At 37.9% G+C, this 12,233-nt stretch overlaps 1 protein-coding gene across 1 annotated transcript in view; it reads right to left on the bottom strand.

The window, feature by feature from the left end:
* METAP1D (methionyl aminopeptidase type 1D (mitochondrial)) overlaps positions 1-12,233 on the bottom strand; it is a gene marked incomplete at its 3' end in the record, with an annotated part of 16,379 nt that overhangs the window by 3,543 nt on the left and 603 nt on the right. The window contains exons 2-5 of the mRNA XM_009703997.1: positions 7,330-7,496; positions 4,666-4,815; positions 1,130-1,278; positions 400-442 (exon numbers count right to left, since the gene is read on the bottom strand). Coding sequence (XP_009702299.1) covers positions 400-442; positions 1,130-1,278; positions 4,666-4,815; positions 7,330-7,496 — 509 coding nt within the window. The remainder of the gene's footprint in view (positions 1-399; positions 443-1,129; positions 1,279-4,665; positions 4,816-7,329; positions 7,497-12,233) is intronic.

The raw sequence follows: 12,233 nt of genomic DNA on the forward strand, positions 1-12,233 counted from the left end.
GAAGGAAAAATGCTGGCTTTCTTCATGTTAGCTCATCTCATACATATCTATCTTCAGCTGCTGCCCAGTACTGTGGTGCTCTGCATTAACTACACAGTGGATCAATAACAATTACACCTTCTCAAAAACATGACACATAGCAGGATTGGGTTGACATTTCACTTAGGCCAACATTGATCTCAGTGCATCTGATTCCAGTCCTAAATTCAAGTCAGGCCTGGGTCTAGCTGGAATAAACACACAGTTAAAAACAAAAAAGGAAACCAGCTGCTTGTGCCTTGGCTCAGAAGTAAACAGCACATCCATCTGTGCATCCCCCATCTCCCATCCACTATTCTTCCTGTTGCTACTAGTGATTTTAAAGTTGATCAAAGACTATTTTTTATATGAATTACTCACCGTGACATCAATGTTGATAATATCTCCATCCTGAAGAGGTCGACTGAAACATAAACAGAAAAAAAAAAAAATGGTGACAGACAGTTCCCAACAAAGAGAGTATAAGAATAAACACCTAATGACACATACATAAAAAATCAGGGGATAGATATTTTGTGATGGAGGAAGGCAGAGGCAAACAGAATAACCATTTTTAATGTTCAGCTTTCACCACTTAGAGAATAAGTGTAGCTGAATATAAAATAATGAGAAACAACTACCAGAAAAACATATCAACACCTGAAAAATCTACCATTATATTTATTCTTTTTCTCTCACTAGGGTTCATATTTTACTTTGTGAGCAGCTGAATGTATTGCAAATAAAAAAAAAAAAAACCCAACCCACATAAATTCAAATATATTTATTCTTTACCCTATACTTATTTTGCTGGGAAAAAAAAAACAACAACAGACTGTACTGTTTGGTTTTTTTTGTTCACACACTAAAGTCTAAAGGTATTATGCTATATTTTTAAAGTGTCTGGACAACCAGGTTAATATTTTTTTTCTATTTCACATACATTTCTGTAACATCTATCAGCATTGTGTGGTAACATGATATGCATCTGCAATACGTTTACATACGACATTTAGTTAGGCTGAAGTATGTTCAATATTAAACACAATTTATTAATTTCAGTTTAAAATTTTCATTCCCAGTGGTAAAATGTATATTATTGGGGAAATACCTGTCAGGAATACCATGACATACCACGTTGTTTACCGAAGTACAAACAGATTTTGGAAAACCTCCATAGCCCAGAGGTGACGGATAGGCATTCTGTCTGATTATTTCATGATGAACAATGGAATCTATTTCTTCAGTTGTCATGCCAACCTAAAATATCAAACATAACATCCTGTTAAAAAAGCAAAGATAGTTTCTCATATTTACTGACTGTGATTGCAGTCAAGCGTTTCAATGAAATCTTGGATGTTTCAAATACGCTGCTTTGATACAAAACACTAAACTGTCTGATAAACTTTATTGATATATGGGACCTTCTTTTTAAAGAGAAAAAGGTTTTAAATAAAGCATGCAGCAGAAACGAGCACTCAAAGGTTCCTAGAAAACCTGAAATACTGTCTACTTCCTTTCCGTTCTTTTTTCCTCATTTGCTTTTGCAAAGACACCAATTTTCCATGGCATCTTGTTTCAGTAGCTGCTATAGAAATGTCTGGTTTCAATGCTTTTAGTCCTTTAAAACACAACATTGCTTTCCCTTTTTATTTGTAAAAGAAAGGATCTTAATACTTGTAACTGCCCAGTACTTTTATCATAACGTACTTGTGCATTTTATGAATTTTTTCTGAAGTATTCTTTAATTTTATGAAAGATTTAAATATTCGACTTCATATCTTGGGCATATTTTACTTAAAGTTGCCATAGCCTGCATTGATCACAGTGAATCTACAAGCGCTTATCTATCCTTTTTAGAATATTCATTTTTATGCTTGGCATTTTCTAGATTCATCTTTTTCTCATGATTTTACATATTAAAAAACCCCCTCTCATAAATCATTCAGCCATTTTCTGAGTATCCATGAAGTGGAAAAAGCACACGCTTAAAATAACATTCTTTTCACTTTTCTTTTGGATCGACTCTGTCTCTGGAATGGTTAGAGCTGAAATTTGAAATTTGGTAGGGAAACCTCCCTCATTGAGAAGAAGTGCCTTTGAGGGTTCCTCTGCAAATTGATTTTGATTTGAATGAGTTTTGAGCCTTTGAAGATCATACTTCGTACACATAGACTACAGTGGCTGTGATTTTGGAGGAATTTTTAGTAATGTGTGAAATACAGGTAGGCTGTGGCGCAGGAGGCATACTTATCCGTATATTGAAATATTCAGTGATCATGCACAGTGAATACAGCGGAGTGCACTTGTGTACTGTGCTGAGGAAAAAAACAGGTCTATTTGCTCAGCTTGCATCTTGTTCAGCACAAAAACCTGGTTGGGCAGATGAGGAATGATGAGCCCACACACCACCAGGATTTGGGGTTGCTGTGCAAACCCCCTGCTTTGCAGTAGCCATTGCAGCCCCTGCACTGGGATGGCAGCTGCAGCCCCGGCACACCATCTACATCGGATACTGCAGCCATCGGTTCTTGGTAAATACAAGTTTGTTGCTCCTGTCTTCGCTCACCCATCTATCACCTTCAGCCCACAGACAAACTGAACTGCTATCTACCAAATTGGGTGCTGTCTGCCGCTGCTCTGCTCAAGAAATTTGATGCAGCTTTTGGACATTCAGCAGACAGATTTGTGCTCTCTGCTTGGCAGGCTTACACGCAGTGAAAAGTTCTGCTTTTAACAGTATCTGCTTTACTTTTAAAGAAGCTTTTGCTAGCTGGGGAAGGTTAGGGAGGCACCTACTGCACACCTCATCCCTTATTTGGGATGGGGCAAACTGACAGTATCTAACAAAACACTTCCATGTCCTAGAATTTGCTGCTTTATTCCCAAATCTTTCACTCAAACCCAGCAAATGTTACCATATATAATATCATATTGTATTTTTAAGTCCCACAGGCAGTAGTAAATGGTAATATCAAAACCACGCTCAGCCCGAACTTTGTCTCTCTGCATCCATGCATTATAACGCACCTTTGTTACATTGGGGGATGTTACCGCCATTACTTAAAGCACAGATGAGGGCTGGTTTGGAGGGCTGAGTGCAAGGTGGGCTCAGCAAGACTACAGAAACAGGTGGAGGGATGAGGCTCTTCTGAAAGCTGTAATAGCTCTATGACTGCATGAAGGGGATAGACTCAAGAAAAGGCAGGAAGTTGTTTAAATTAAAGAGCAGTGCTGGCACAAGAACAAATGGGTATAAACTGGCCACGCGCAGTGTCAGGTTGGGAATCAGAAGACACTTGCTGTTGATGAGGGAGGGTTTTGGAGCATCCTCCCAGTCAGGGGAGTCTTGGTCAAACACTTACTGGTGTAAAACAGAGCTCACCACCCGTCTGTGGCTGTCTTGGGCAGTGGTCTCAGCACCGCAACTCCAAATGCCACCTCCCTCCCAGTCCACAGCTCTTGGTCACGTAATTCTCACCTTATACACCTTCTTGGTCCAAAATGTTCATTACATCTATGTAGTATTTTGCTGTTATGTATGATTTAGTACATACTATGAAGCGCATCATAAACTACACTATGCTGCATACATATGTATTTTACACATGATAACAACCAAAGAATATTAGTGAAAAACTGCTCTCATTCAAAACCCACATTGCACCCTGATCCTTCACAAACATGTATATTCCCTGAACTTTACATGAGTAAGTTTTACTGTACTGGGAAATAATTGCACATAAAGAAGTTAAATGTGCATGAGCCTATGTAAGATTAAAGCTTCACGCAGTTTTGTTATTGGCCACCCCAGCTTCAGAATTAAAACTCTGGGAAAGTGTGATGATAACTGAAAGAAAAATGTACGGTAAACTGATAATTTTTTCCCCTTCTAAGTCAACAGCATTGACCTACAGTCGCCATCTATCTCTGCATCTCATAGCTCCTCAACTCATTTTACCCTATCCAGTATGCCATTACATGAAATACCAAGGCAAGGCTAAAAATGCACTCCTTCATCTGCAAAATCTGGTAGCAGGCTCCTCCCAGTACATTTTAACTTGGGAAGTATCCCAAAAAGTATACTGTAGAAACATTTCTGGAAACCATGAGGCTTTATTATATTATCAATGCACTCTGGAAAATTGTGTGGAATTCAGCAGATGTTTTTTCCAATGGCGGCTCTACAAGTCACGCTGGACCCCTGGGACAGTGAAGGGCTGAAGGATGGATGGGAACAGAGGAGGCAGTCCAGCCCTTCAGACTAGCACACATGCAAAGCTGGAAAGCACGATGTATGAGGAAGCTGGGCCATGAAATGAAAGGAAAAAATGTAGCGTGGCCCTTATAAGAAACTCACATGATTTGGCACAATCCGAACAGAGGGTGATTACAGACAGAGAGGTATTACACCTGAGCTAGCAAGTCACTCTAAGTGCTACATGGGTCCAAAATACAGAAATAATTAAACAGGCATATTATGGACTGAATCTAAAGTTAATAAATCCTTCTTTTTTTCAGGATCTAATTTAAACTTAGACGCACATTAAGGGAAAGTTAAAAAAAAAAAAGTAGTAGAAAAAAAACACCAAATAAGTGAAAGCATAAAAGACATCCAAGCTGTTATGGAACTTCTGTAACTGTTACCTTTAAGCCCTTTCCAGCCAGAAGCAGGACATGACGGGCCAATTGACAAGCTTGACGAAGCCCTTGAATCTGATCTTCATTCTTAATTTCTATGTCGTCTCCCCAGTCTGGTACAATGCCTGTCGTCACATAGTCTGGCTTCTTTATGTGCTTGGAGAAAAAGGATTGAAAATAAAGATCAGAAAACTGAGCATGACAATGGGATCATTTTCTCAGATACTGCCTCCTGCTTCATGGCAGCTTGCCCTTTCTGTCGTAGTATCGACCTTCCTAAGCCATCAGGGCAAACCCTCAAGGCTGCCTCAGTATTTCTTCCACTGCCCTTTTGAACTTAACATTGCCTGTTACTACTGACTTATACAGTCTGTTAGCCTTCCAGTGCTGAAACCCCAGATACTGCAGCCGACTTCCAACACAGACAGTCACAAGTTTTGAAACTGTGAGAAAGAGACTTTAAAACTCTTCATTTTCTTTTGCAAAGAGACACATTTCTACAAAAGGCATCTAAACATTGGAACCGATGGGACAAACATACAGAATTAGGCTCAAAAATAAAACCGATCAAATCCTTAGTTTCTCGTTCAGACAAAACCCCTGTTAAGTTCCATGAGATTGCTTTTTGACTAAGAACCTTAGGATTTAACTTATTTTAATTTAGAGGTTTTTACTTATTAACCTAGTTCATATGCTGTGCAGGGTATCTCAATTTGCTGTGTCAAGTAATAAACTCAATTTTTTCCACACATAAAGTTCTCAGCCCTTGTACAGAGGTGAAATTTCACTCCTGAATTTTTTAAATCCACAAGAATTTCATTATACATTTATAAACACAGCAAACTAACAATAACGGTAACATCCTGAATGCAGTTGGAAATGCACTTTCTCCCCTACGGTTCTGGGCTGTTTCACTGCCTGGGGAAGAGTCCCTTTGCCCATCACAGCTGGGCTGATTCTCTGCCACACCGGCCACGGGGCAAGTTTTGCACTGACTCCACAAAATACAGAATCAAGCTGGCAAGCAGAAAACAAAGTGGGCACTTGGGCTGTACACAACAAGACCATACAACAGCAGGGTGTAGTAATAAAGAAGAGTAGGGCAACCAATTAGCTGTAGCGGGACTTTAAATAGGAAGACTATTGCTACTGCTACAGGTATTTCATTTCTACTATGATAAAAAGTGAAATTATCTTCAGTGGACTTACGTCAACAGATTTTCAGATTTACATTTCGTTCAAATTTATGGCATATCAACCCTAACAACATCTTATTGCAGTAGTTTGGGACTTAATTTAGAAAAAAACCCACTATTTGCTGGATTAACAACTCCATACACAGCGGCACCCTCGCTTTCCCCTTGGAGGGCACTTATCTAGCAACTGCTGAGACCTGACCCTGCTGACCTGTAAGATCTGTTCAGGAAGAAGCCCGAAGCCGCATACATACAAATGTCTATGTATACAGTTTCACACCAACATCTTGAAAAAACCCATGTTATTTCAATGTGATTTCTGGCACGGTCTGTATAAAATAATAACTTTGCCCTCAAGTTTTCAGAGTTGAAGAACTGGAGTGATTTTCAGACAATCTGAGAACTCTGATCTGCGAAGACAACTTTTCAGTATGACAATATATTTCTCCCTCTTTATGCTAAAACAAGCATCTAAATACAGAAAGAAAAGTTTGTAAGTTCTACAATTTTTAAACCATTGAAAATACGTAAAGTACATAACCCTATGTTCTCCCTGCACACAGAGCTTCCACAGCCTCTGAGGTGTAAGAGCCCTATATCCAGCATCCTTATCTGCTTTCCTATCTAACAACTTTTTAGTATTTCTGGCCCATGGAAATACTCTGTATTTTGCATAAGAATTCTATAATAAAATGACAAGTAAAATTTTAAAAAGTACTAACACATATCCTGAAAAACACTGTTTAGAAAGGGTACTTTGGTTTTCTTTTGGCTAAAGGAAAGATACTAAACAGTTAATCTGTATGCTGTAATTAAATGGGGGGGAGGGGGGGGAGGGAAAAAAAAAAGGAAACCAGAAGTGGAACACATGTTAAAATTGCATGAAAAAGTTCCTTTTGGCTCTAAAGTAAATAAAAATAAAAGTATCTGTTGCAAGAAAAAAACCCACTCAAGCACAGTAAAGATGAGTTTAGGACATGCAGTGAGGTTGCAGAGCAGCTACCAGCAGCTATTGTACGTTTTCTTCCTCAATCTGACATAACCAATTAACAAAACCTTCAGCAAAATAGAAACACTTTTATAATTAGCTTGCTAGAGATTTATACAGAAAACGACTCAGATGATCATGAATGATTCCTACAGAGTTTTGGTAGGACTGTCTATAATTGTCCAAAATGAGAATCTGGACCCAGAAGTGTTAAGTGTTGACAGAAGATTATAATATTCCACATTTCTACTACCATAACTGAACAAGCCCCAGGTCTAAACTCCATAATAACTAGATATGCCACTGTGTTTAACATGGCAGGCAGCTGAAAACTTCTCTCACCAGTGCTCCTATTTCAAATACCAGACCAAGCAACAGGACGGTGATCCAAACACCCAGCTGTTGGACAACAAATACACTTGATCACGCCTGCAGTCAAACTCTATATTGACTGAAGAACAGATTAGATAATAGAAATTGCAGTACCTTAGGAACTGGGTGAGCTGGAGAAACTGTGGCTGGCCAAACTATACTATAAGCAGTATTTCTTTGTCCCTGAAAAAAGGAGCATCTTCGCTGTTGATTGCTTGACTGTCTGTGCAGGCAGATACGATTGCACAAGGAAAAGATTACACGGCAGCCAGTCACAGAACCTGTTAACAGAGAAGTTAAAAATGGTCAACATTTTTTTTCTACTACCACATTACAAAATGGAAAGTATGCAAAAAGGAGGGCATCATGTAAAACAAAACACAGAACTCATGTAGTAGCCAAGGGTAGTTCAAATTGTTCGAATCTTGTACTGTTAAAGAAAGAGCATTAACACCAAGAGGCAAAGAGAACAAAAAAATTCCCCAAACAATACTTTGAAGCTTTATAAAATACGGTATCTGTTTTGGTTTGACACATTAAAAAGTAGCGTGGGTAAATTCCCCAAAGCTTACAGCCAGGAGTGACACTCCATCTGGCCCCTGCTTGGAGCAATTTGCATGGCTAGAAGCTGCACTGTTCAAGGCTTGGCGAAACGGTGAATAAGGGAGAATAACAGGAAAAGAGCAGAGAAAAAAATGATTTAATGTTGATTTCAGACAATATTTTCACCCGTATTTTTTCAGAATTGGTCATAGATTTAAGCATAACCAAGTTAATGTTGTTCTCGTCTTGTGCGCCAAGACACAAGGAACAGGGTTCAATTTGTCCTGCCTAGCAGGGCAACCGAACAAACTTGAAGAGATATTTTTAATCTTGGCCAAAGGCAATTGAAGGGATTAAAATTTGTAATTGACTTGGAATATCTGAATCAGATTTCCATTTAATTCACATAGGAATTTGGGATGACAGTTCATCAAGAGTATTCATTGCTCAAACCTAGTTGTGGGGTAATGGGACATTTTGCCTCACTCAAAAAATAATAATAAAAAAAAGGTGTGTGTGTGGGGAAGGACATTGAGACCCAAAGGTTGTCAGAGACATCAAAACCAAAATAATGCATCACAAAAGACGATGCCAGCATCAAAACCGGGAAATATACCAAATTCAAAAGGATTATTGACACTGCCCAATTAAACTACAATTACACTTAGTGCATATTTCCATTACTCAAACATTCTACGATCTAAACAGACGGGTTTTTTGAAACATAAGTTTCACATAATAGTTAATCTGCTTCTGAAAAATGTCATATGTATACAAACACAAGAGTACTCTTCTGTGGCAAGTAACCCATATGAATAATTACTTTTTAGCAAAAAGGAAGTGCTTTCATTTAAACAGAAGTAACTAAATATTTTTATATCGTCACAGGAATTAAGAAATTAATCTACTGCATATTTTGTAACTATGTAAAAATGATATTTTTTTTTTAGAGGAGTATCTTCCATACCTTGTTTGTTTTTATTTTATTGTACCCTCCTTCCTTTCCTTTGGATGCATTTATTACATCCAAGGCAGAAATTATCCTTCCACATGGACATCTGGCTTCATAGACAGCCCTTTTACAGCATTCCACGACATACATGAGATTTGAGTTACACACCTTTTTTGGAGCTCCAAACCCCAGAATGAATGAAAGAGTTGCATGGGGTTTGCTACAGAAGTGTTCCTGACTGACCCTTTGCACATCGATCAGTGCTACGTTTAGCTATCAGTATCTGAAAGGTTGTAGAGACTTTTACTCAATGCAAGCAAATTTTTAGTGTTTTTTTTTTTTTAAGTTGTTGATAAGTAACAAGGCAGAGTTGGAGAGTGAGGCTCAGATCAAGCTCTCAGTATAACCTAGATACCCCAATGGAAGTTGCCTGCTTCCAAAGGGAATAGAGTGTCTCCATGGAAATAGAGCTGCCCAGTTAACAGAGGGCTGGATTGGTTTGGTGGTGTTTTAATTATAATTTAATCAACAACCTCATCATCTACTGCTTTCCTAGGATCTCCTTTACAAGCAAAAAAATCATCGTCCCATTAAAAAGAAATAATCTGGGCCATCTAACCTGCACAACGTATAAGTGCATCCAAAGAGCCCAGAGCATCCTACAAACTCCCTGGCTGGTTTGTACCCGTTTCTGGAAGCTGGAAGCACAGAATCTGCTGAGGCAGCAACTTCTGGGCCATCAGAAGTAGCAATCAGTCTGCCAGCGTAAACTAAGGTAGCTCTTTTACAGAGTGCAGTGGAAGTACCTTGCACTTACCACAGCTGAAGGTATTATAAATATATTGAAAACCCACACTCGCTGATGTGGTCAGCTGAAGTCCGTGTGGACATCAACATGTGAATGCGTATTTCAAATGCTCTCCTTGAAACATGGCATGCTGCCCGGGCACCTTGCTTACTGTGTAAAAGTTTATTTGGGGAAGAAAAGGTGCAAGTGTGCTCGTCAAATATTCAACAATAAAACTCCAAATGTACCAAATACACACTCAATTAATAAACCAGTTTATATTCACGGGTGCATGCCTATCGACTACCCCCCATTCAGAAGGGATACCTTTTTATTTGGAATAAAATTTTTACCTCTATTCTCCCAAAGATACACTCTAAGTGTTGTCACAAGATAACAGGATAATAAGGTACTGTAGTCTGTTGTTATTCTACTAACTACTCATTATAAACCAGACGCATACAAAAATATCTACTACTTGAACAGGTGAAATGCGACAACCAAATAAATATCACCATAGTATAATACGACTCCTAAAATACCTCACAAGAACTATAAACACAGGACAACTAAACCTTTATTTGAAATACAAAAAATTATAACAGAAAACACTCTCCTACAAAGTAAAAATAAAATGAAATAAAATGGCATTAAAATATAATGAAGTTACTGCTTTATAATGAAAATCTGGACTCCATCCACACACTTCCTTCCTTAAGAAGGCCTTCCTAATGCCTCCACAGCTCCTTTTATTTTTTAAGCTCCCATATTCACAGCTAATTCAATATAGCAACATCATCAATCACCGGAGACAGGAACAACTGGCTGTATTCTCCAAGTCTGGCTCAGATATTCCCTCCTCCCCATCCCTTACACATATCAAAGCTTTTCTCAGTGCCTTATTTACTTCTGCAATGCTGGCGCTCAAGCACATCCTTTTTGTTAAGCTTTCTGTGTATATTAATTACTGTAAGATAGTTCATAAAAGCAGGATTTACGCAGCTTCCAGTGGAAACTGGTGTCATCAGAGAGAGCCCAGAGTTTGACGCCGGGCAGCCTGGTAGCATACCAGCACAGCCAGGATGCAAAGTTGACCCTTTACGTGTTTCTTCTCTCCCCCAACAGCAAGGCTACGTCACCTGCCACGAGTAACAGAATATTTACTACCAGCTGCAATAAGGAGGATTATTACCAGCGTTACTGAATCACATCAGCAGATACGATGTACCAAGCACAGAAAATTACAGACAACTGCTCCCCTGACTCGACAGTGAATCACACTGTGCAATCTGTATGCACGCATGTCCTGCCGAGCTGCTGGATTCCTCAGCATACCTTCCAGACCTTAATTTGTATTAATAATATAAATATGCACTGTGAGCTTTCATGAATTACCAGATGAATTTATCTTGTGTGGAAATTACATTTTCTTTTTCTTTTAAATGAGTCAGCCAAAGGGGCTGAACACAGAATTCAAGTATGATGATGGGTGGGAGCCTTTTAAGTGACTGATTTTGCAGCACAATGTGCCCTATATTTATTAGCCTTTTACTCAAGGTCTATTTTAATTGTTATCTGTTCATGCATGCTACACTATATAATGAAATGCTCTCATTTCACTCACAGAGTAAATAGTTTTTTATGTGTATCTCTATTAATGACCCTTAATTAAGTTGATTTTAGTCATTTAAATGTGATTTTTCTCTGGTCAAGAAGTATTTTTAAAGGGAGATGTTGGAAATGAACTCTCACATAAGACCTTTTCTAATGCTTCTTGTTTAACAGTTATAGCAATTTATCAGCTATATTTTCAATGAATGAGATGTGGGGTAGCCATGCAAAAAAACATGCCCATCTACATGATTCATCAAATGCATTGTTAGCAACCGTTTTTTTTTTTTTTATTTATTTATGAAAGACTCCAAATTTCCAAGCAATTAGCAAAAATGTTACCAAAGGATAAATTTCATGACAGTTCTAAGCTACAATAAATACAAGGGTACATCTTAAAAGAGCCAAAAAATAAAATTAACATACTTTAAAATAATTTAGTCATAGTAGCAACAGAAGCACAGTACCAAAATTATTTAGGATTACAACCCATTTAGGAAATAAAATCAGCTTGCTATTGATAAAGTAAAACTTACTTAATATACATGAACAATTAACAACATCAAAAGCATTGTTCTGGTAACTCTTTTCAAAATCCATGATTTATTTTTTTTTTTAAACTGAAAAAAAGAATGACTGTGGAGATTTTCATAGTATATACGCATTTGAAAGTAAAGCACTAGAGATTTTTAATTTGGCTTGTCAGGTCATTTTAATATTATAACGTAATTTTGATTCTTGTGGAAATATTCATTTTGCTGAAACTTCAGAGGAATAAACTTTATAAGTGAGGTATTGAAAATCACTATGGGTAATAATATGTGGAATCCAACCAATGTAACTAGGTAAGAATATATAGCTTTTTACTGTTAATTATCAAAGGGCTCCCATTTTTCAATCCCAAATAATGGTTGTGGTTTGAAAGATCTTTACTTGTAATTGTAATTCTGTCTAATATAACACTGACTTTGTAATCCCCATGTTGCAAAGGTACGTCCAAGCTTCAAACATAGGATGGGAAAGATTAAAGGTTCTCTCCAACTCTGTGTAACCTGCGTAGCAGAAGAGCAGCTCACATTTCACAAGCAATAACCTGTGCATTTGTTAAAAAAAAAAAAGGGGGGG

The sequence above is a fragment of the Cariama cristata genome, unplaced genomic scaffold (assembly GCF_000690535.1).
Source record: "Cariama cristata isolate BGI_N322 unplaced genomic scaffold, ASM69053v1 scaffold19897, whole genome shotgun sequence".
Lineage (NCBI taxonomy): Eukaryota > Metazoa > Chordata > Aves > Cariamiformes > Cariamidae > Cariama > Cariama cristata.